This window comes from Elephas maximus, chromosome 12 (assembly GCF_024166365.1).
Source record: "Elephas maximus indicus isolate mEleMax1 chromosome 12, mEleMax1 primary haplotype, whole genome shotgun sequence".
NCBI lineage: Eukaryota > Metazoa > Chordata > Mammalia > Proboscidea > Elephantidae > Elephas > Elephas maximus.
This window is the reverse complement of record NC_064830.1, coordinates 26,239,049-26,265,223: the sequence shown is the minus strand read 5'-3', so window position 1 is coordinate 26,265,223 and position 26,175 is coordinate 26,239,049. Positions and strand designations below refer to the sequence as shown.

At 42.2% G+C, this 26,175-nt stretch overlaps 1 protein-coding gene across 13 annotated transcripts in view; it reads right to left on the bottom strand.

The window, feature by feature from the left end:
* GREB1 (growth regulating estrogen receptor binding 1) overlaps nt 1-26,175 on the bottom strand; it is a 189,449-nt gene that overhangs the window by 88,431 nt on the left and 74,843 nt on the right. For all 13 annotated transcript variants that reach the window (XR_007519543.1, XM_049902774.1, XM_049902771.1 and 10 more), the window contains exons 2-4: nt 14,387-14,543; nt 8,363-8,482; nt 5,082-5,258 (exon numbers count right to left, since the gene is read on the bottom strand). Coding sequence is in view for 12 of the 13 variants with exons in the window: in XM_049902774.1 (XP_049758731.1) it covers nt 5,082-5,258; nt 8,363-8,482; nt 14,387-14,543 (454 nt within the window). In the remaining variant the exon portion in view is untranslated. The remainder of the gene's footprint in view (nt 1-5,081; nt 5,259-8,362; nt 8,483-14,386; nt 14,544-26,175) is intronic.

The window sequence follows — 26,175 nt, the reverse complement described above, 5'->3', positions numbered from 1 at the left end:
ACAAAAACCATTTCAATCCCCACATGGAAAATGGTGAATGAAAAAAAAAAAATGTGCAAAACAAAGTAGAATATTCATTTCAGGGTGGTGGGATTTGCATGATATTTTTTCCCCTTTTTCACTTTTTAGATTTTTACCATTCTTGTCACAATACTGTTTGTGGGGGGTAAACATAGCTAAACAACCAATGAAGAAAAAACATGTCCCAAGTCACCCCCATCCCTTGATATTTTGGCCATATTCCAACTAAAGTATAGAAATTACATACTTGTTTCACTGAAAGTAGAGTTTCAGAAGAAACTGACATTCTCTTGTTTGCTATTCGCTACATGTCCACGAAAAGAGTGAATATGCCTGTACAAGACTATGCTCCAGGCAGCAAGTTAGAGACCCACAGCTGGAGAGGTTCATTCTCAGGAAGCAGGGAAGCCAGTGAGGAGTCACATCAGTCAGGAGAGGACCTAGGGGAGGGGTGATTACAGGCGGAAGGCAGGACACATTAAGGGACAGCCAGCAGTGCAATGCTGGGAGGTTTGCAACTTTTAACTATCAGGCCACCTGGATAACCTCATAACTAGTTTCCCTGCCTCCGTTTCTCCCTTTCAGTGAAAACCAGTTATTCATCTGACTTCCAAGAGATCTTTCTAAAACCATGTGGAGACATGGCAATGATGTTATTTTAAAGCTTCCACTGTTTCTTGAAAATATAAACTGTAAGAGAAAAAAATATTTGGGAGGAAGGGCCTACAGATTAAAAGATACCTAAGAGACCTTTTTTTTTTTTTTTTTTTTAAGAGACATAGCAACCAAACGGATTGGGAAAATCTTATTTAAATCTTGATTCAAACAAACCAATTGTAAAAATATATATATATAAAACAAAATGTGAACATGCTAGATGTTTGATAATATTAAATAAGTATTAAATTTTTAGATATGATAAGAGTATTGGGTTTCCAACAAAAAGCCATTATCTTTCAGTAATATACACTGAAATATTTACAGATGAAATGACATGATGTCTGGTATTCGCTTCAGAATAATCCAGGAGGGGAAAAAGAAGGGGAGTTTATAAATGAAACAAGATTGACTGTGCTGATAACTGTGTTGAAAACAAGGGAGAGAGAAACGGATAGACACATTATAAACAAACAAAAAAAACCCACTGCCACTGAGTAGATTCCAACTCATAACAACTCTACAGGATAGAGTAGAACTGCCCCACATAGAGTTTCCAAGAAGTATCTAGTAGATTCGAACTGCCAACATTTTGGTTAGCAGCCGAGCTCTTGACCACTGTGCTACCAGGGCTCCATATACTGTGTGATAGTAATCTACTTGCACAGTTAGAAAATTTCCATAATAAAAAGTTAAATGGCAGACACTCCCATGGCTTCCTGTGTACTGCAGCCTTTTCCAAGTTGGCCGAGGACTCACCCAGCCTCCACTCCAGCCTCTCTGCCCATGAGTCTCAAGCTCCAGCCACAGGAAGTCCTCACCATTCCTCCAATATGCCAGGCTCTTTCGTACATGTGATCCCCTCTGCCTGGAACACCCTTCCTCCTTTAGGATATGGGCACCAGGGCCAGATTATCTGGGTTCAAATTCAGATCATGCCCTTTAATAGCTGGGTGACCTTGAGTAAGTCAATTAACCTCTCTGTGCCTCCTTTTCTTCCTATATAACCGCTAGATGGTAATGACACCAGATAAAAACAATTCGCTAAGTTATTCTAAGTTACTTATAACAGTTCTGGCACATGATAAGTGCTCAATAAACATTAGATGATATCAGTCATTTTATTGCCGTTACTGTTGCTGCTATTGTTCTCCAACTGGCGAAATTCCACTCATTTTTCAGGGCCCAACTCAAACACCACATCCTCTGAAACACCTTTCCCTTCACTGACTGGTGCCTCCTTCAGTATCCCCATCATTTTCAAACCCTCTGTTCTAGCATGTTGCCAAAGATTTCTGATTACACAGTTCGTTGTGAATCTCAGGGTCGATTCTTTGTTGGCCTGAGTTTTCCCCACCACACAGTGAGCTCCCGGAGGGAAGCACTATATCCTATTTAGCTTTGGGGCCCCAAGTCATAGCTTACGGCCCAGGCTTCAGTTTGGCTTATACGTTCAATAAATGCTTGCTTAATTATTTGCTGGCTGAAGGGACAAAGGCCTCATTTACTCCCTTCTACAAAAGGAAGCTTCTAGTTAGATGTTTCTCTTTTCTCTTACACATTAGCTATCAGCCAGTTTAGATGAATTACCATCAAAAAACTGAAACACACACCTAGAATTTAATCTTTTGGCTTCCTCAGACAAAATCTCTCAGTTGATTCAAAGTCATAGAACAAAAGGTGAGCCTGACTCAAGCCATGGTATTTTCAATCACCTCATATGTACGGGAAAGCTAGACAATGAATAAAGAAGACTGAAGAAGAACTGATGCCTTTGAATTACGGTGTTGATGAAGAATATTTGAATATACCATGGACTGCCAGAAGAACGAACAAATCTGTCTTGGAACAAGTACAGCCGTAATGCTCCTTAAAAGCGAGGATGGCGAGACTTCGTCTCACATACTTTGGACATGTTATTAGGAAGGACCGTCCCTGGAGAAGGACATCATGTTTGGTAAAGCAGACGGTCAGCCAAAAAGAGGAAGACCCTCAATGCGGTGCTTTGACACAGTGGCTACAACAATAGGCTCAAACACTGCAACAATTGTGAGGATGGCGCAGGACCAGGCAGTGTTTCATTCTGGTGTACAGAGGGTCACCACGAGTCGGAACCAGCTCAACAGCACCTAACAACAACAAAAGAGTGCTGAACTCCGGCCTGTGGAGAGCTGCAGGAGGGGACCACCTTGCCCTGTATAGCCATCAGGGTTAATTACAGGAAACCCTAGCAGTGTTAAAGTGTGCAAGCTGAGAGCATAGTTATTCTAAAAGAAGAAAGCATTGGTTATTGCCAACCAGCCCTCGTTATCCATTTCAGGTGGCTTTTTGGCAAGCAATTAACAAAGATACTACTTCCTCCTTACCCGCTGCCTGAGGAGCTGACGCTGTTACAGGGCCAGCAGTGAATGAACTGAAAGATTCCTGTCTCTACATTTCAAGACACAGAATCTCCTTGATTTACTACCTCACGGTTCCTTTACAGTCACTAAGTAATGGAATTCAGACAAATCCCCAGACACACCCAGATCAAACACTGACCAAGTCATTAGGCGCTGTCTTCCCCAGCACATTTTTATTGTGAGTGGCCTTGATAAGTAAATTAAACCTGAGACCGAATGGCTCCGTGAGCTTCTGTGATGGAATGGATTTTTCTGGGATTATTCTTGTTTTATAGAATTAATTACAGTAAGTCCATGGACCTGCCTAAGCAGACAGTTGAGTAAAACTTTTTTCTCTGTCATTATCCCAGAGATGTGTTTGTACATCTAGTCAGCATTCCTCTGCTTCTCTTTGGAGTTTACACAAGGGTTTGCCTCTGCACTTCCCTCTTGGCAGGAACTACTTCTTTTTCTTCTCTGGTCAATCCCCACCGGCTCCCCTCCCGACCCTTCAGTGCTTCTCACATGCCTCACACATAAAATGTGCTCAGTAAATGTCCACTGAAGTCAATTTACCTGCCCAGGTTTTGAAGCTGTATCATGCATCAATCTGGAAGCTTAAAACACTGGCACACGTGAATTTTTTTTTTTTTTGCCTAGAAGTTTTTCCCATAAACTCTCATAATCAAACTCACTTCTGCAATGAAGACTGTTCTGGGTGCTACATCTAAAATAGATTATTATCAACCCTTCTGTCTGCCCAGTCCTCCTCCAAAGGAGACACTGGGCCAAGTAAAGAGACCAGACCTAGAGTCACCAAACAAGGACAGGTTGCCAGAGAGCTGGGAGCATGGACATCATCTCTTTACTTTAAGAATGAGGACACCGAGGCCCGGGAGCGGGGTGGGGCGGGGAGGGTCACAGAGAAACCTGCAACCCAGAGCTCTAGTGTTTTAGTCCAAACCTTGGACCTCCCCTTTTTTTGCTCCGCTAACTCGACGGCAGTGGGTTTTTTAACAAGGGAGTGTGCAGAGCATAGAGCCTAGCACACAGTAAGAGCTCAATAAATGTCACCTGAGCAAATGTGAGCCAGGCTGGGGTACAACGTAGCTAAGTTCTGCACTGAGGTCACAGCCTTAGCAAGCCATCGGCTGTTCAAAAGATCAAAGGCTAGTGATGCCGGTAGCTGGCAAGGGAAAACAGAGGTGCCATCATGACGTTAGCCATGATATGAGCCCATGGGATGGTAGTTAGCATGCAGAATTTCAAGCCAGGAAGACCTGAGTTTGAATCCTGGCTCTGTCTCTTTTACTCATGAACCTTTGGGGAAGGGCCTTAATTAGTCCAAGCCCACCTAAAACAACTGGAATAGTAATAACTACCTCTGAGGTTGTTGTATAAACCAAAGGAGCAAATGGGTAGAGGGTACCCAGTAGACATCCAGGAGTCAGGAACAAACACTCAGCCTTAGTCTCTGATTGCTGTATGTCTTATGGTTTTCTAGAACAAGGTTTGTATCCCATTCCTAACATGGGGAGGCACTTAGTAAAGGTTTGATGAATAAAGGTATGAAAAAAATTAATGCTAAATAAGGAGCAGTCTACAGAAAGGCAGTCACATTTTAAATTAAATCTCATTTGCATTCCATTCTACAAAGGAATAATCTTAAAAACATAAAATAGGGTTGTGTGACACACTGACAAACAGGCCTCAAATGCAGCCCACCTGGGACCTCCTCACCAACACCAACACACCAGTTGCCATCAAGTCGACTCTGACTTATGGCGACCCCTTGTGCATCAGAGTAGAACTGCTCCACAAGGGTCTTCAATGGCTATTTTTGGAAAGTAGATCGCCAAGTCTTTGTTCTGAGGAGCCTCTGGTTGGACTCGAACTGCCAACATTTTGTTTAGCAGCCAAGCATGTTAACCATTTGTACCACCCCGGGACTCCCCTTCCTACCTCTTAAAAAAAACCCCAAATGCTGTCTGAGCCATGAAGAAGAGTAGAGGAGACACTTACCAAGAAGAGCATTGTGGCCGTTGTCATCTGGTAAGAACCTCTTGTCAACAGCACACACCAAGAGGTGGTCTGGCAGGCTGGGGGACTTGGCCCCCACAAGGAGAAAGCCTGCAGGGACATCAATGTGCTCACTGGAAATGGAGACAAGGCGCAGGTCCTTCCCGGCCTGGCAGAACCCTAGGAGGAATGGACACATGTCTGAGTAATTTCCACAGAACAGGAATTTATACAGGCAAAGGGGGGGGAAACTCACACTGTCAGGAACAATTCTTACCTCTGGGTGTGTTTTACCTTAAAGTTAATTCTGATGGATAAATTTATAATCATAGTTATTCATGATATTGATCACATGCATGCTAATTATTTTTATGACCATCAGCGTCATCATATAATATACATTAATCAACAAGTAAAGCACAATCAGAAAAGAATTTATAAACATATTATGGTAAACTAAAATGCATACAAGATACACATGTAAGAAATTACATGTAATTTGATTTTTTTTAATATCCTGCATTTTACCTATTTGAGAAATAGGCAAATGTCAAGAATAAAGGGATGAGAAACTAGTAATTTTGGTTGTCTCTTAGGACGGGAACCAAGTGACAGACAAGAACACAGACAAGGCCTATGCATACAACAAGATATTTCATGCTATTCTCTTTTGAATCTTAGACTTTTTAAATACATTTTAATTTAATATAGTTTAGATCTTTTAAATATAGTTCCTCCTGAAAACATCTGAGGCAATTTCAAAAAGTAGCTCCAAAAAGAAAAAAGGAATCAGAGGAAAATAATTAAAAAATTTATTTAGATAAGCCTTTTATAGGGGCTTGTTCTTTTTTTTTTTTTTCCTAGGTTGTTCTTGGGCACATTTAGTCTGATCTCCTATACCTTTTTCATCTTTAGCTACCAACTGAGACAATGAGAATTAACACACACCCTGACTACCCCAGGCCCTCCCTGTAAAACCCTACAGAATTTTTTAAAGTTTTTCTCCTGTGTGTACAGTGCTTTCAGATTTGCAATATATCTCCTCCAAGTTCTCTCCTCTGCCCCTGGGAGGAAGGCAGGAGAAGGGAAAGCTGGTGGGGCGAGGAGCTGGCAGGCATGAACCCAGCACCTATTGTGTGCCTGGTACTGGGCTGAGATAAGCTCTGCAAAGCTCTCATTTAATCACCTATGAGAAAGTACTACTGCCCTCAATTTAAGGATATGGAAGCTGAGGCTCAAAAAGGTGCCCAAAGCTGCTAAGAGGTGGATCAGGATGGGAAGCAGGTCTGACTTGCAGGCTTGGGGTCATTCCCCTTCATCATCTTGGGAAGTTAAGCAAAGTCCCTGGGGTTAAGGTGATGCAACCAGCAGGTCTGCTAAGCCCACGTCCTGAGCCCTTCCCAGGCACATGCTGCCCCTGCCTTCTGCTGAGCAGAGGAAGTAGGCAGGCACAGTGTCTGCTGCATTTATTTAGAGGTTATCTGAAAATTGCTATAATGATCATTAGAGAGTTTACCATTCCCTTATCATTTAATTAGATGGTCTTTCTGAACACTGGAAGTTCTACCTTGGGAAGAGTCATCGTACTGATCCGCCTTTCACTGGAATAATGGCCCCAGTGAGGGCTGAGCGCCTTCCCTGCCAGCCATCGCTTGCAGGCCCAGGGCCAGGCTCAGGCAGGGCTCACAGGGCCTCCACAACCAATCTGGTCACTTCTCCAAGACATGCCACAGTAAGGTAGGCCTGTACCTTAGTAAACTGTAGTTCCCCAAACGGGCTATATTCTCACCCCTCTAAACAAGCTGTTTCCTGTCTGGAATTTCTCATCTTCCCTCAACTCCTCAGAATCTCATGGCTAACTCCTAATAATCCTACAAAACCCAGATAAGGTACCAACTCCTCCAGGAAGCCTTCCCCAAACTCTCTACCTGCATTAGGAGCCTTTCCTCTGCTCCCACCACCTCTGCTTACCCACCCTACCCTAGCACCTACCACCAGTGTGCAAAGTGTCTGTTTACCTATAGCCCTCCCCCATTAAACTGGGATCTCTTGCACCTTTTATCTCTTTATTTCCAAAGCAGAGGTGCAATAATTGTTTTAACTAACTGACTAAATAACTAACTAACAACACCTCTTGACTAGTATGTCAACAGGACAGATGAACTACTAGCCCTCAGAGAGACTGCCCAGCTTATGAGTGGCGAAGCCAGAAATTTATACCAACTCTCCCCAAGCCCAGAGCGCAAGCGCTTACAACTAGACTAAACTGCCACCCTACTTAGCATCTCCCAAGCCTCAGTTCTTCAACGTTAGAGGAATAACATTACCGGTTTTACAGACTTCCTGAGAGAATATGCTTTTAAAACAGTTAAATACTAATAACTATGGAAGATATGAGTCAGAATTGACTCGATGGCACTGGGTTTGGTTTTTTTGGTTTTATCATTCCAACTAATCGGTTCTGAGTTAAACACGCTGTGTAAGCAGGCCCAAGCTGGGAAAATGTATTCTAGTTTTCAAACCAAGGTATAAAAGCGAATTTGTGGATCCAAACCATTTGTAAAGTTGTTGTTAGGTGCCGTCAAGTTGGTTCCAATTCATAGTGATCCTCTGTACGACAGAACAAAACACCACCTGGTCCCATGCCACCCTCAGAATCATTCTGTTTGAGCCCACTGTTGCAGCCACTGTGTCAATCCATCTCACTGAGGGTCTTGCTCGTTTTTGCTGACCTCCTACTTTACCAAGCATGATGTCTGTCTCTAGGGACCGATCCCTCCTGATAATACGTCCAAAGTACATGAGATGAAGTCTCGCCATCCTCGTTTCTAAGGAGCACTCTGGCTGTACTTCTTTGCTATTCGTAAGGTTTTCACTGGCCAATTTTTTTGAGAAGTAGGTCGCCTGGTCCTTCTTTCTAGTCTGTCCTTGTCTGGAAGCTCCACTGAAACCTGTCCACCATGGGTGACCCTGCTGGTATTTGAGATACCAGTGACATAGCTTCTAGCATCATAGCAATACAACAAACTGACAGATGAGCAGTAGATTTGTGAAATTAAGGCTGTCCAAACACAGCTGAGGGGCTATGACCCTCAGAGCCCCACAGTGTGGTGTACTCAATGCTGCTGGCACTGGAGCACCAGCCAGGCTCACATATCAGGGCGTGGGATGGCAACAAGGCCCCTTCACACCAGCACCAGACTCAGGCCTGGCAGTTGGCCCTGCCGTGGACACAGGGCAGCAGGGAGGGGGCCCACCCAACCTGGGGGCTGGCAGTGTCTTACCATCGGTGCTGCAGCATCCTTCAAGCGGAGGGTGCATCTGGTAAGGATTTGGGGGGCTGTTTGATTCCAACCCTCCTTCTCCCTCTTCTTCCTCTTCCTCATTGTCCGCTCGGCTTCCAGCTAGAAGTGGGAAAGAAAAGTGATGGGTCAGGCAGGCAAGTGCCATCCCAAGTCCTCAGTGCTTCCTTTAGGACCTGTTCCCACCTGGAACCACATGTTCAACAAAGGCACAGGACGTGTGGGACTACTCCCAAATTAGTTCCACTCATCACTTAGCAAGTACTTATTTAACAATTAATTAATCCTTACAAAAACACTACAGCTCAGACATTATCTCCCTGCTTTAGCAGAGGGAAAAACTGGGGCTAATGAGGTAACATGACTTGCCCACAGTCACATGGCAAATAGACTCGGCTCCCTGCCTGGCCTCTGGACTTCAAATTCAGGTTCATTTCTCTTCCCATCACACCACAGCTCTGCACATGCGCTGCAGGTTCAATACATATATAATTGGCTGACAAGGACTGAGCACAAAGCTTGGACATACTAAAAAAAAAAGCAGTTGCTGTCAACTCCAACTCATGGTGACCCCATGTGTGTCAGAATAGAACTGTGCTCCAAAGGGATTTCAATGGCTAATTTTGGGGGGAAGTTATTCATCAGGCCTTTCTTGTGGGGCACTTCTGGGTGGACTTGAACCTCCAACCTTTCAGGTAGGAGCTAAGCATGTTAACCATTTGCACCACCCAGGTCACAGGGATTCCCAGTACACATTAGGCACTCTAAAAATATTTGTGTGGAAGGTACCATGGTATAACACACAGACCATTTTATAGATAAGGAGAGGAGCCCTGGTGTCACTCTGTTTAAAGTGCTCATGAGGAAAGGAGGAAGACCCTTAACGAGGTAGACTGACACAGTGGCTGCAACAATGAGCTCAAGCATAACAACGATTGTAAGGATGGATCAGGACCGGACAGTGTTTCATTCTGTTGTGCACCGAGTCGCTATTAGTCGGAACCGAGTCGCTATTAGTCGGAACCGACTCGAGGGCACCTAACAACAACAAGTGAAATAGTATTTCAGGAGTTAGGACAAACGTGGAACTGGCCCAGAGAGCCAGGAATTGGCCATGGAAGTCCCACCACTCCCTGTGTGGGTTCCTATCACTGCAGTAAAATCAGCTTCTTGCTGCCTCCCCCTGTACTCTCCGCTCCTGAATGCAGGCTCTACCCTCGTTCACTTCTGTATTCCTGGCATCCTGCAAAATGCTCATGCTCAGGATATGTTTGCCCAATTGATCTGAACGTAGGCAGCCATGCCTTATTTAACCCAGCACCGTCAGGGAGCGGGGGAATTTCATATAAATGAATTTTCCAGGCTGTTGAAGTTTAGTCCTTCTAACTCCTTTTAACTTAGACATTGTGGGTAGAAATCTTTCTTAACTTGCCTGTCTTTAAATGGCATTTAATAAACAGCATACCATTTTCTTGATGGAACAGGGTCATTACGAACAGCCTTAGGTACACTAGGCTAGGATATGGTTAGTGCTCCTTTTTGTTTCTCTGACTCCTCTTTCAGTGCTGGTTTCTTAGTTATCACTTCTGTTCTCACCTTACTTGGCTCTATTGGTTTTAGGTTAACAGAGAAACTGTTAGCAATGGAAAGAAACTGGACCATGATTCAGGGGTTCACATTTTAGTCCTTGGATCTGCTACTGTCTGCGTGGCCACAAAAAAGTTACTGACCTTCTCTGTGCCCCAGATCCCACATCTTTAAAACGAGGCAGTTAATCCAGATAAGCTCTAGGGCCACGTGGAGCTGTGGCAGTATATATGGGGAAATACGGCCCTCAGAGTTGCAGAGAATGTTCCAGAAGGGATTTAACCAGGTACAGGATAACAGGAACCTACTCGATCGCTTTTTTGGCTAACAAATATCACAAGTGCATGGCTTAAACAAAAAGAAATTTATCTTCTCACAGTTTAGAAGGCTAGAGGCTGGAAACAGGACGCTGGCTCTAGGGGAAGGCTTTCTCTCTGTTGGCTCTGGGGGGAAATCCTTGTCTCTTTCAGTTTCTCTCCCTCAGTGTTTCCGTGATCTCCACGTGGCATTGATCTTTCCCATTTGTGCTTACCTGCTCCTGTGCCTAATCTGTTCCTTTTATATCCCAAAAGTGACTGGTTTAAGACACACCCTACACTGATACGGCCTCATAAACATAACAAAAAAAACCTACTCCCAAATGGGATTACATCCACAGGTATAGGGGTTAGGATCTATAACACATATTCTGAGTGGGGGCACAATTCCTAACACCTGGGCACATGACCTTGAAAAGATCACAGCCAGAACTGAAGAATTCCTATTGTCACAGCCCTCCTGAGTCCTGATGACACAAAGGTGGAAGACTGTAAAACGATTACCCAGGAAAAAAACAGAAAGAGGAAGAGAATAAACTCCTGAGCCTGGTTCAGATGCTTCCTTCCTGCCATTAAATGGGGGCGTGGAGTGGTTTTAGTAGAAGGTATAGTCATTCCCAGACCCTAGGCGCCTATGGCGCCTGCAATGCAGGACAGGTCTCTGTGGGGGCTGAAACTGCCCTGGAAAGTGGGTGATATAGGAAGCTCTGTCTGCAAAATAGATGAGTCCCACAGCAGTGCTCCAGAGGCTCAGAAGGTGATGACGAAGACACCAACTATTATAGAGAAAAAGGGTGAGGAAATCCCTGGAGAACTAAAGCCGGCAGCCCCCAGAGCAGGAACCTTTGGAGCACAGAGGGCACGCAAAGGAATGTCTGCATGCTATTCTGCTAAGCCGAAAAGAACAGGAATTCAGACTCTCAGAAAATAAGAAAGAAGAGGACTTTAAGCCTCAGAAAGTCAAAGAAAGAGCTCAAAATCCTTTAGTCAGTAAGAAAGCAGGATTAAAGGTCAAAGGTCTACAACAGACATTCCAGGGCCTTTGATGGAATCGGTCAGCCTGCAACAAGTGTGGGGAGACACTCTTAACCAGGAACAGACCAAGCCAGACGTGTTTACCAAGGTCTCCTGGCAGGATGAGGGCTTTAAGATGGCATTAGGCAAAACGAACTGGATTTGGGAGCTTAGGGTCTTAGTAATAAAACACACAAACCCAAAACTTCCATAGCACCACGTTAATCCATGGGGCATAGGGCTATTCATTTCAACATTCACACTGGATCTTGTTTTCCATTCAGAAGAAGAAACTCTTTGACATTCTAAATGGCTGGAAGTACAGGCATTTACCTACCTCTTATTAAAAAAAAATAATAATAATTAATAAATACCTACCCTAAAATGTAGGGGTGGTATCTGTTTTGCTCCGCTGGTCTTTAAAAAATAAATAAATAAATAAAATGTAAAAAGTTTTTCTCCTGGATGGGGTAGTAAGACCCCTAATTCAAAGAACAAAGTAGTAAATGCCTCGGCTAAAGCACCCTCACAAATACATAAAATGTTAACAGATCCAAGGGGTGTTTAGTATACCAGCACCCTGGTCATAAAAATCATCTTTAATGTTATTGTCCGAGGAAGGACAGCAATAAGATAACAGACCCTGACACACAGACAGACAGACAGACAAAACAAGATGTGGCTTATACAAACCAGTCTGCACCAAGTTTTATGATGCAGAAAACCAAGGCTCGAGCTGAGTGCTTGGTTTATGGGGACAATTAGCCAAGAGGAAAGAGACTGCCCCTTCCCACTCCATTCCCCACCACCCACCCCTTGTTCCCACCCCCGCAACCTACTGCACCAGAAAAACGTGATCTCAGAGGATTTCTATATTCTGTTTACAGCCAAATGGGAAAATCAGAGAGAGGACCCGCTCTGGCTTTCATGCCGATGCGAAGGCTGAGCAAAATCACTCAAGGCTGGCAGGCAACCTTCAGCATTCGACAGCAGAGGACTGAACACTGTACGTGAAAAGCTGTTCTGGAATGTTCCACCTCACCCTGAGGAGTCAGTGTGTGAAAGATGCAGCCTCCAAACTAGAGGTGGGGGAAGAGGTACCCTACTCAAGGTCTTAAACCTAAGGAACCACCAATTAGAGATCCTCAAGGAGCTTTGTCCTCCTCTCTGTGAATATCCCCAGGGCTACTTAACCCTTTTACCTGGGAGCTGCCAAAGCTAAGGATGCAACTCTGCTACTCAGTCCCTCCTTCTCAGCTCCAAGCAAGCCAATCTTCCATCTTTCCGAATTAAGGGATCCCACTACTTTTAACTTGTGGAGGTAAAACACACACCATAGAGCTTTAGGTACCATTCAAATGTACTATATTATTATTAATTTATCATGACCAATAAAGATTTTTAATACTATGAGAAGTTAGGGATGGCCATTTAATAACTATTTCACAAAAGTATTCCAGCTGACCAAAAACAGTCTATGAAATATTGTCCAGTTATTTCTTAACTCCCCACAGTATCACAGTCAGCATTTCACACGCCAGAAAACATCGGCGCTTTCAGTGTGAACACCAGAGAATTCTTGGTTCTTCTAATTCGAGGTTTTGCCCACAGTCTAGTTTCTCGCAGACGCAAATGCAGTTTCATCAGAGTCTTAGCTGTGCTGTATGCAAAGTTAATTTCATAAGGACTTTAAAACCCTGACAGAAGGGATGCCTCCTTGCTACAATAAGGAACAGTCAGATGTCACAGAGACTCAAGGCAGGGCTCCTTAAAAACAAGTAACTCCGTGCCTCCTTTTTCTTTATGTACAACCCTCCCGAACCCATTACCCCCACAACCACCAAACACACACACACACACTCACATACATATACACACGTACTCACACACACCATGACTGCCCCAGCACAGGATCTGGCACCATGCATGCCTTCTAATTAACTAATTTATGCTTTAAAATGGTTCCTCTTTCACTTCAATAGGTAAGTGAAAGGAGCCCTGGTGGCACAGTGGTTAAGCACCCGGCCACTAACTGAAAAATCAGTGGTTTGAATCCAGCAGCCAGCCAACAGCCGCTCCTTGGGGAAAGATGCGGCAGTCTGCTTTTCATATACATTAAGGCCTTGGAAACCCTATGGGGCAGTTCTACTCTGTCCTATAGGATCACTATGAGTCGGAATCGACTCAACGGCAACGGGAGGCAAGTGATGTCTACAGATAACTTCAAATGAAAGATATAAATTTACAAAAAAAACTTCAATAAGAGGAACTCTCTTGTACTATGAATTATAGGATTACTTTTAATAACTATAAAAAATACAAACTAAAGATAAAAATATACAACTATTTTATTCCTTGGATAATTAAGTCAACCCTAAAGTTGTCCCCCATGCTTGAAGATAATCTACTTATTTATTCTTGTCATACATTAAAGGAAACCCTGGTGGCGTAGTGGTTAAGTGCTACAGCTGCCAAAAATAAGGGTCGGCAGTTCGAATCCACCAGGCGCCCCTTGGGAACTCTATGGGGCAGTTCTACTCTGTCCTATAGGGTCGCTATGAGTTGGAATAGACTCAATGGCACTAGGTAGGTATACATTAAATTCATAAGGGTTTGTTTTTGGTTTTTTTCAAAGTCTGTAGAAGGCTCTGATACCTATCACAAAGAGAAGCTACCTAGACTACTTTGCAAGGATTTGTCCACGAATCATAGGACAAAGAGAAAAACATACAGCTGAGGTGCAAAAGCATGTTAAAATGTCTTATTTAACCAAGTGAAAATGCCAAATCTTTTATTAAGAGTATAAATAACAACCAGTTCAGAACAGTCTAACACGGTCTTCTCCCTTCTCCTATTAGTCCGATGAATAATTCTAGTCCTTCCAACATTATGACTAGTTGCATTCCCGAAACTTATTTTAATTTCAGCCAAACAAGGACTTGTGTGCAATTTTCTTTTCCTGGTAATTCTTTTCTGTTAGACTCAACATGGTTTTCTACACACAGCAGAAAAGCAAACAGTTTTGTTCTGTTGCTACACCAACCGTGCATCATAAAAAAAAAAAAAAATACACAAACGCAACTCCTACCTTCCAGAGAGGATAACTGCTGCTCAGCTTCCAGGTACAACTGGGAGAAGATTGGCCTGGGCACCAGGTTATTGGAACGCAGGGAGGCTTCGATGGAATTATGCAAGACTTCTTCAAAACGGGTCGTCTTCAGCTGTCCAGCGTAAGAATTTCCCATCTTCAAAAAACAGGATGGATTCTTCTGGTTAAAACGGCATTTCAGTTTCAGTTTTAAAAAAAAAATGGATCCCACACATGAAGCCAGAAGTAGAAGGTAAATCAGCAGCAAGGAAGGAAGGGCCAGGCTGCCTTCATTCAGCAAAGACAAGGAGAGCGGGCAGCTCTCCACGGCAGCAGATACTGCCGGGTGATTACAGGAAGTTATATAAGTCACAGCTTTCTCCAATTCAGCCCGCAGAGAGCAGAGCCTGACACCTCTCAGAAAATTTTACTAGAATGGGCTTTTAGTCAACCCCAGGGCTCACAAGATCCTCAGCTCTTGCCAGAGATGTGATGTTGCCCGTGACAGCCACCCACCAAATAATATTTTATTTTCCATGACCTGAAGAACAGGCCTTAAACACCTGATGTATGTTACAGCAACTGACAATTCAGCAATCCATGACAACGGGCCCCAAAGTTTATGATTACAGGAATCTGCCCTTATCCTCACCTCCTCAGAAGGGAGGCTAACCGAATTATTTCATCAATGCCTTTTCTGCTAAAAGGCTGATGGTTAACATTCTTCCATTAAAATGTCTTTTAGTTTATTACATTTAAAAGTAATGCATAATTACATATGGAAACCTAGGGATTACAGAAGAGGGAGGAAAATCACTGATATTCTTGTCCCCCAAAATAACCACTGTGATTTTTTTTTGTAGCAGCTCGACTGAAATATAGTTCACATACTATACAATTCAATAGCTTTTACTGTACTCACAGAGTTGTGCAACTATCTCCTCAATCTATTTTAGAACATTTTCATCAATCACCCCAAAAACCTTGTACTCTTTAGCCATTCTCCTCCAGCTCCCCTAAAGCCCCCTTCTAGCCCTAGGCAACCACTAATCTTTCTGTAGATTAGTCTACAGATTTGTCTATTTCTATAGATTTATCTATTTTGGGCAGTATATATAAATGAAATCATACAACACATGGTCCTTTATGACTGGCTTCTTTAACTCAGCATAATGTTTTCAAGGTTTATCAGAGGTGTGGCGTGTCTCATTACTCCATTAGCACTGTGATAATTTGATGTATTTTTTCCAGACTTAATTCTCTTCGGAACTTGGGGAAGGAGGGAATGCGAGATTGTATTCACATGGTTATAATCATACTATGATAGCATTTTGGATTCTGCTTTTTCACTTGACATACGCATTTCACTCAACCTTTTTATGAATGTTTTTAAAACAATTTTAACGGCTGCATAATCTCCCACTGAATGATGGAATTGAGATTTTCGCAAACATTTCTCTTTGGTCACGTGATTAAATCTCTATTTTCAGTCCTTCTCAAGAATTATAATTTAAATTTATACACTTTCCTAGTGTTTTCTAGTTCGTTAAATTTAGTCTTTAATTTATAGTTCCTTCTGTTTCCTTTTGGTTTAATTTCTTGTACTTTTTTCAAACTTCTTAAGAACGACTATTACCCTATTCATTTTGCATCTTCTTTAAGGCTATACATTTTCTTCTGAGTATTTCTTTTGCTGTGACACACAGGTTAAGTAAAAAGATTTGGCATAAAGTATTCTCCTTTTCATTTCCTAGGCAGCTTATAATCTCCCTTTTGATTTTCTCTTTGATCCAATACATCTAGGAGTATATGCTTAGTTTCTAAATAGTCAAGACTTGGGGCGGGGGGGGGAGGACAGTGAGCTTTATATTATTTATTTCCAATTTTTATTGGATTACAATCAAGGTTGTAGCCCATAAAACTCTAATTTTTAAATATCTGCAGGGTTTCTTTGTGATGAAGGCCTGAGGCATTTTTACAAATACAGATTTAAGAAAAGAGATGCATAAACTGTGTTCACGGGATGAAAGGAGATGGACAAATGATAAAGTTACTCAATTCTTCTATATTCTTGTATCTTTCTTGTCTATTAGTCTGTCAATTTTTAAAGTAGCATTTGATTTAAAAAAAAAAAAAAATAGCACCAAGAGCCTGCACTGAAATAACCACAGGATGATAGTTTCCTGCCTTCACTTACAATGATGGGCACACACTAGATACGAGGCAGCCTTCAAAAGCCAGGCAAGACCTCGCACCGCACTCTTGACTCAAGATTTATGTAATAAACTCCCCCGTCCTTGTTCTGTTGGTGGCAAAGCAACTTCAAGATGTTACCACTGGTGCCCTTAAGGATCTCTGATTCCCTCTGGAAGGTAAAATGAGCTGGGGTAGTCGTGTTGATTTTCTGCCTCTATTGTAAGGAAGGTTCAGTCTTTCCTCTTTCCAACTAAAAGTAAATGGAAACCATTAAACACTTCCTGCTTGTGGTAATAACTCCTGACCACAGGGCCCCTTGGTCGGCCTCTGCTTACAGCCTGGGGAAATGAGCTGTTGGAGGATTGCTTCAGGAATTAGCCTCAACAAAAAGAAAGGGCTTCTGAAAGACAGAGGTCAGCTGCTGGAGTAACCTAATAGCCTGAGCCAGAAGAGGCTCTGGGGTCCTCCTGTCTGCCTTTTTTCTGACTTGTTGCATACTTCAATACATGAATGAGGGGATACCGGCCATTTTGGGGACACTTACATTATTCTCAATTCAGGGTGGTCCATTTTAAAGAAAAAAGAAACCTGCCGCCAATTAATAACATCACAAATGCCTCCTATTTCTATAGCACCTTTGTCTCAGGAGCTTAAAGAAGTCTTAAGACAGGCTCATTTTACATGATAGCCCTGCAGGATCATACATTAGGACTGAAGGAAATGCATCAGGGCAGCCAGATCCTACCTTCCCAACATCCTGTTCAATTCACCTAATGGCTGGTTGGAGCCCAGAGGACTCCACCAGCCAAGGCCAACCAAGACCCAATAAAAAATAAAGAAAGAAAAAATAAAGATAGGGGTAATAAAGGGAAGAAAGAAAACTAAGATTCATTGTCCAGCTGCTGTGTGCAAGGCACCGGGCATGTGCCCTTTCTTAATAACCTCAGTAGCCTTGTGAGGGACATATTATGATGCCCACTTTTTATGATGACAAATTCAGTTCTTGGAGATAGTAATCTAAAGGAGCCCTTGTTAAAAGAAACGAAGTAGAAGCTGGGAGGAGGAAGGAACAGAGAAAGAGACAGAGGGGAAAGAAGAGAAAGAGAAGTTTTCACACTTAAAAAAAAAAAAGGAAATTTTAGCTTACTTAGTAAAGAATTGAAACCCTGGTGGCGTAGTGGTTAAGAATTCGGCTGCTAACCAAAAGGTCAGCAGCTCAAATCCACCAGGTGCTCCTTGGAAACCCTATGGGGCAGTTCTAGTCTCTCCTGGAAAGTGGCTATAAGTCAGAATTGACTAGACAGCAACAGTTTGGGTTTGGTTTTTGGTTTTAGTAAACAATGTCTGCCTTGAGCATTGGGCTCCTTTAAAGAACTGTCTATAGGGGATCAAACTGACAACAGGTTTGATAGGAAGCTTAGGGGACAGTGAAGTTTATGTTAATGGTGCAGGAGGAACAATGCTGACAAGGAGGGTGAAAAATGGTTACACAACCTGAAGAATGTAATCAATGTCTTGGAATTGTATGTGAAAAAAATTGCTGAATTGGTATATTTCCGCTGTGCATATTTTCAACAACAAATATAAACAAGTTATTATTTTTTAAAAATGGAAATTTTATTTTACAACCCTAAGCAAACATGGACATTTTAATATCTATCAGCAGACAGTAGCAGAATCCTTAGAATAGATGCACTTGAAATCACAATGATCAATACCAAACCAAAAAAACCCAAACCCACTGCTGTCAGTCGATTCCGACTCACAGCAACCCTATGGGACAGAGTAGAACAGCCCCACAGGGTTTCCAAGGAGCACCTGGTGGATTCGAACTGCCATCCTTTTGGTTAGTAGCCATAGCACTTTAACCACTACACCACCAGGGTTTCCACAATGACCAATGAGTACTGGTAAGTAAGAACAGGGAAGTAGCACTGAGAATCGTTATTAAAATGTTGTGTCCCTTTTTATTACTCCCTACTGGACTACATTTAAACAACGTAGGACTTTTTCTGCATTTGTATGGCAGACCTGGTCGCCAAGGCACCACATCCCTAGGTGAGGTCTGATTCAGAACACAGGCACGCCTGAAGCTCTTTGGTGAGTTTGATAGATGGGGAACTAAAGACCTAGACAGAGGTGAGCCTAGTGCAGGGTCAAACACTAACACTTGAATCATCAAAAACACCTCATGCAATGAAGGCACCACCCATCAAAGGCTTCCTTGGGCTGGTCTTTCTCTCCCTGCCTCAGCACTGACCACTTGCCTCTTGTCCACTGTCCATTCTGCTTTGCTCCTGCTGAACCCTGACCAGTTTCTCCCAGTGATGGTGTGTGGTGCTCTTCAGCTACAGAATCTGAAGTGGTATCCATCACAGCAGAAACAGTGGTCAGCCTGTGGCCTTCACCTTAATGAACAAATAACCTGGCTGCAGCAAACTGGAAAGGGCATGTGAAACCTGCAGCAAAATGCTTTATTCACTGGTCCTCAGTATTCTCATCTGTAAAATGAGCAAAATAATTTTACCTTCAAGGATTAATTGGTCATTGTGGAGAATAAAAAAGGCAGTGTGTGTTAAAGTGCTTAGTATAGTACCTGGGTTTAGTAATGATGGTTAATTTTTTGCTAAATCTGAATATCCACATGAAAAGATAACAGACTGAGATATTAAATGACAAGTGATAAGAAATGCTATAGTCCTCGCATAAAATAAACAATGACACCCAACGGGAGCATGCCCCTTCAGAACAATCTCCATACAAGATCAAAAGGGCAACATTTGCCCAAAAACAAAGATGAGAACGCAGGAAGAGGCAGAAAATCAGGACAAAAGGAAATGGGGAAACCAGGGCGGAAATGAGGAGAGTGCTGACACATTGTGGGGAATGAAACCAAGGCCATGAAACACTTTATGTACAAACTACTGAATGGGAATCTATAAGCTTTCACCTAATGCACAATTGAAAATAAAAAAAGAAGAAGAAGAACTGTTATAGTCCATAAATGCTACAATTTCAAGTGAGAAAATCAATGAAAACATGGGTGGTCAAAAGGGGCTGGTAACCCACCTGGAGCAAGAATGAATGGGAAGAACACCAAAGACACAAGGTAATTATGAGCCTAAGGAACAGGAAAGACCACTTAAACCAGAGACTACACCAGCCTGGGACCAGAAGAACTAGATGGTACCCAGCCACAACTGATGGCTCCCTTGACAGGGAACACAACAGATAACCCCTGAGGGAGCAGGAGAGCAGTGGGATACAGACCCCAAATTCTCATAAAAAGACCAGACTTAATGGTCAGAATGGGACTAGAAGGACCCCGGAGGCCACGGTCCCCAAACCTTCTGTTAGCTCAAGACAGGAACCATTCCTAAAGCCAACTCTTCGGACAGGGATTGGACTGGAGTATGGGATGGAGAATGATACTGGTGAGGAATGAGCTTCTTGGATCAAGTAGACACATGAGACTATGCTGGCATCTCCTGTCTGGAAGGGAGATGAAAGGGTAGAGGCAGCCAGAAGCTGCCCGAATGGACATAAGGAAAGAAAGTAAAGGGAGGAGTGTGCTCTCATGAGGGGGAGAGCAATTAGGAGTGTATAGCCAGGTATATATAAATTTTTGTATGAGAGACTGACTTGATTTGTAGACTTTCACTTTAAGCACAATAAAAATTAATTTAAAAAAGGGGGGGCTGGTACTTGACGTGGGTCAGAAAGGATGAGTAGGATTTTTTGGCAAATAGATTGGGAATAGCATTTGGGAAAAAAGACAGGAGAGTGCAAAGGCACAAAATCCTGAAGAGTACAGACATATTCTAGAAAAAGAACATTTCATTTGACTAATAGGAAATAAGTCACAAGATGGCAACGTGATAGAATAATAAAAACTAAGGGTAGGAATTAGAATTGTTTTAAATAGGCAGCAAGCAATCTCAGAGGCTTTGGAAATGGAATTTCCAATGATAAAAGCAATGTTTTAGGTAGGTTAATCTAAGAGAGGTATTTGCAATAAAACTGGAGGGAAGACCAGGAAGCAGGGAGACCTGTTACATGGCTGTTTCTACTAAGCCTTCACATGTCTGCTTATTTTTAAGAGTGAGGCACAGAGAGTGCTTCAAAGCTCTGTACTGGTGGCTGGTTGGCTGGTGGGCCTCACAGGAGGTAATTAGATGTGGATGTACTTCACCAAATCAACCCCAAACAGCTCCATGTCAGCTCAAATTCCAAAATCCGTACTTAACTTCAACTGCCCGTTTGCCCCCAGAAGCACCTAAGGACTTGACCAGATGAAGCAGACTGACCCCAGCTGAGTCTGGAGTCACCAAAGTGAATTATCTCGACAAGTGTGTGATGGCGAGACATCTGATCCAAGCCATTCTCTTCCCACAGCACCAGTAAATCAAACTGTGGCACTCAGAGGACAGGGTGAGAATGAGAAGCAATCTTTAGGCTGAGTTGAAGTTCAATTAGTGTAAGGGCACAGCAGAAGCTTCAAGGAAGATAAAGAATTATTAGGGATAGGGACAAAGAAAGGAGAGAACGCTTCTGGTGAGATGGGATAGATCAAATCCATGCATTATATTTGCTTTCTTCAAAACCCCACTAAAATTACAACAAAGGAATAAATACGTATGAACACACAAAGACAAAATGATAGGAGAGAAAATAACGGTAGGTAAGAAATGCCAAGAAAATTTAGAAGATGCAAAGCAGAAGAAGAAGTGATAACAGACTTAAAAAGAGCAAGAACTAAACCCCAGTCCCATAGTAGGGTGAGGCATCTTCTGACAAGGAGACCAATTCAAATCCACAATGGTCAGAACTCACAAACAGCTTAGGAATTGGAGGCAACAGGAACTTCAGAAGACCAGAGTGAAAACTGGGGCAGGAGAACATGAGGACTCCAACTCCCTCTCCAGGCAGCACTCTCCCTACCTTTGCCAAAGCCTGGAGGATTACTCTAGACAAATTAAACTGGCAAGGATCTGGGCTCTGGGACACAAGGGACAGCAGGTATGAGATCCAGGAGAATGACCTCAAAGTATATACACAGAATGATGAAACGGCCCCCCGACCCTGTTCACCATTTGGTTCCCCAAAACGCTGACAGTCAGGCTTAACGATGGGCAAATATTGAAAACTGAGAGTGCTCCCCAATTTGAGAGATCCACATCTAGTCACCTCCTCAGAAGCCCACCAGGCAACCTAGCTCGATTTATAGCTGACTCTTAAACACAAGCAGACATCTAAAGATGACGAGCATCACAAAGGCTTTTGAGAAAAGCCTTCGACATAAAAGGTAGAGACCAAAGAAACCAACAGATAAAACAGAGCAAACAAAAACTGGAAAAGGAAAACATCCACACAAGAATACTGTGCCTACAAAACAAGAACGGGATGCTATAAAAAGTGAATACTCAGGAAACAGGAACGAATTTTTATAAACGGCTTAAATGGTAACAAAAATTTAAATTTTAGAAGAAAAGCCAGAAGACAGAGCTGAAGATAAAGACACAAAGAATAGAAAAGCTAGGAAAATCAGTGGATCCATGAGGTCCAATAGGAGTTCCAAGAAGAGAGAAAAAAGAAAAAGGAGGGAATAATATTCCTAAAGAAATAATTTACAATTTTTTCCAGAATTGAAGGACATGAATCTCCAGATTTCAAGGTCTCATCAGGTGCCCAGCGCAATAAATAAAAACGGATACACATCACAGCACATCACCGTGAAATTTTAAAACACCAGAGCTAGAGAATAACAAGAACTTACAGAAAGAAAAAAACAGATCACATTCTAGGTTTTAAAATAATCCGAATGACTTTGAATTTCTCAACAGCAATACTGGAAACCTGAAGACAATGAAATAATGCCGTCAAAATTCTGAGGGAAACTTTATTTCCCACCTAGAATTCAAAAGCCAACCAAATCAGCATAAGTGGATTAAACTAAAAGCAAAGAAGATTCCTGAAAAAACTGAAAGCTTCGAAGGTCAGTGTAGCAGGGGTGGGGATTTGGGGACCATGGTTTCAGAGGACATCTAAGTCAACTGGCATAATAAAATCTATTAGGAAAACATTCTACATCCCACTTTGGAGAGTGGCTTCTGGGGTCTTAAACGCTGGCAAGCAGCCATCTAAGATGCATCAATGGGTCTCAACCCACCTGGAGCAAAAGAGAAGGAAGAACATCAAAGACACAAGGTAATTATGAGCCCAAGAGACAGAAAGGACCACATAAACCAGAGACTGCATTGGCCTGATACCAGAAGAACTAGATGGTGCCTGTACAACCAATGACAACCCTGACAAGGAGGGCAACGGAGAGCCCCTGAGGGAGCAGGAGAGCAGTGGGATGCAGACCCCAAATTCTGTTAAAGAAACCAGACTTAATGGTCTGACCGAGACTAGAAGGACCCCAGAGGTCATGGTCCCCAGACCTTCTGTTAGCCCAAGACAGGAATCATTCTTAAACCAACTCTTCAGACAGGGATTGGACTGGACTATGGGATAGAAAACGATAGTGGTGAAGAGTGAGCTTCTTGGATCAAGTAGACACATAAGACTATGATGGCATCTCCTGTCTGGAGGGGAGATGAGAGAGCAGAGGAGCTCAGAAGCTGGCCAAATGGACACGAAAATAGAGAGTCGAGGGAAGGAGTGTGCTGTCTCATTGAGGGGGAGCAATTAGGAGAATATAGCAAGGTGTGTATAAATTTTTATATGAGAGACTGACTTGATTTGTAAACTTTCACTTAAAGCACAATAAAATTTTTTTAAAAAGTGAGCGTAAACAAAACCATCTTCAAAAAGTCAAGATCTCAAAAAAAAAAATTACCTCCTGTTATGGATTGAACTGTATCCCCCAAAAATGTGTGTACACTTGGCTAGGCCCTGATTACCAGTACTGTGCAACCGTCCACCATTTTGTCATCTGACATGATTTTTCTACATGTTGTAAATCCTACCTCTATGATGTTAATGAGGCAGGATTACAGGCAGTTATACTAATGATGCACGACTCAATCTACAAGATTAGGTTGTATTGTGAGTCAATGTCTTTTGAGATATAAAAGAGAGAAGTGAGCAGAGAGACGGGGGACCTCCTACCACCAAGAATGAAGAACCAGGAGGGGAGCACATCCTTTGGATCCAGGGTCCCTGAGCTCAGAAGCTCCTAGAGCAGGGGAAGATTGATAACAAGGTCCTTCCCCCAGGGCCAACAGAGAAAGAAAGCCTTCCCCTGGGGAAGCTTCAAGGAGGATAAAGAATTATTAAAGGCTGGGACAAAGGAAGGAGGAAATTAGGACTTCTAGCCTCCTGGGCTGTGAAAGAGTAAATTTCTCTTTGTTGAGTCCATCCACTTGTGGTATTTCTGCTGCAGCGATACTGGATAACTAAGACACCTCCCAAGTTCCCTTTCTCAAAAAGCTACTGAGGAATGGAGTAGATTAACAAATGCAAAGACATGGGACCCAGGACAGGGGATCCAACACAGGAGAGTGGTGAAGGGAATTCCCAAGGTGATGGTGCCAATAGCTAGGCTAGCCACAGTGGTACAGGGTCACAGAAGGCTCCAGGAAGGACATCTCCAAGGAAAAATCAATGTAACAGGCTGGAGTGCCTGATGTGTTCAACTATAAGGAAAGAATTTTTACAAATCCTGTTAGAATATGAGGAGGAATTATTGATAGATTCATAAAGATAAGTAAACAAAAAAAAGAGACAGTGGTTCCAAGAAAAATAAGCAGTTGTACAAGAACAGAAAATGTAATTTTTAGTACACTGTTAAGTCTATGCTCCATGCTGAGTCAACCCAAGTTTATGATACCGGATTTTAGGAGGAGGAGGAGGAAAGGGAAAAGGTGAATCCGTATGTGTCCGTGTATGTGCACATAAAGGAGGGGGGATAGGAGGAAAGGGGTATAAGAAAGCTAAGTCCTCATATTACACAGTAAGAATGAATGGACTGCCTAGAAATAAACAGGAAATGGCAGCACAAATACGTTATTTGGAAATAGTTGAATTCTTGAAAAGGAAAAAAGAAAACTAAAAGAGTTAACAAAAAAAAAAAAAAAATGGTTGCCTCCAGAAGCAGGAATTGGGGTCAGAATATGTGAGAAGGAGATTTGTCTTTTTTTTTTTTTTTTATGTTAAAGCTTATAACATTATTTTACTGTTTAGACTGTGCATATTTCCATTTATTAAAAACGAAGGCTGCATCCAAAAAATAAATGAAATACAGGTATAAAAACCAAATAATGGATATTACACAGAATCTCAGTAGAAAAGCAACTGAAGACCATGGCAGACTGAAGAATATTATCAAAGGAAGGACACCCTGTTCAGCATTTTACAAGCGTTATGTAATTTAATCCTGGCAATAACCCTATCTGGTAGTTATTTTTATCTCTGCTTGATAATGTGAAGAAACCTAAGAAACAACGGCCAGGAAGGCTGGAAGACTTGTCTAAGGACACAGAGTTAGTGCCTTGTCTGCAACTGAAAGCACATCTCCAAAGAATTCCTTCCATGAAAAACAGCATTAAGAAGTTAAAACTAGCAGAATAGGGAATTCTGAGACACCCTCATTTTAAGGATTATTAACCTGCATTACCATCACCTTCTAGTCTTTTCCAGTAGTGACAAGACACTTCCCGATTTTAGAGAAAGCTATGACATTCCTCTAAACTACTCTAGAACAAGGCTGGAAAGTCAGCCAGGAGAGAGGAGGCATGCGTGTGTGTCAAAAACTAGGTTCTCCCCTGGGCTACGTGTTCTCCTCAGTACTCTGGGAGCCAATGAAATCCTCCAATTATTCACAGGAGATTCCACCTATATTCACAGAGCCACGTGACAGAGTTGATAATGTCTCTATTACAAAACGTACATCTTAAAGCATTGTATACAAAGGGAGCACAAAAAGAAACTATCAAAACTTCTGTTTGTATCTATTTTATCTAATAATTTTAATTCTTTTTCAGTATGTGTTTTATAACACATAGTATACACTGTCATCTAGGTATATCATTTATAAGTCAATAAATAAATACACAGATATATATGGGTGTGTATTTGTTTACATATATACCTCTGTGTGTGTGTGTATGTGTATAATGGATGTGAAGAGAAACCTGTGTTTCTTTACAGATATATACACATATAAAGTTAGACAAAGACAGAGACAGGAGTTTGAGTTCCATGAAAGAATAAGAAAATCAATATTTGTTTGGCATCTACTATGTATCAAAAAATTTTCTCGCAATAGCCCTACGACAAAAGTATTATGTCCACCTTGCAGAGGAAGAGACTGCATCTGGAATTTAAAACTATAAACTGTCATCATGTCTTTATTCCTGTCTTTAGCAACATAAACCCCAACAATATGTTAAATAATAAGCAAATGAACAGCTACCATTTATTAGGGTCATTTTATGCAGATACTTTTCTTAGCGGCTTATATTTGTAATTATAGTCATCCTCATCACAAGCCTAAAACACAGGTAGCATAATTCCCATTTTACATACTAGGAAACTGAGGCTGGGCAAGATTAAGTGACTTGTCCAAGGTCACATAATTTGAACAACTT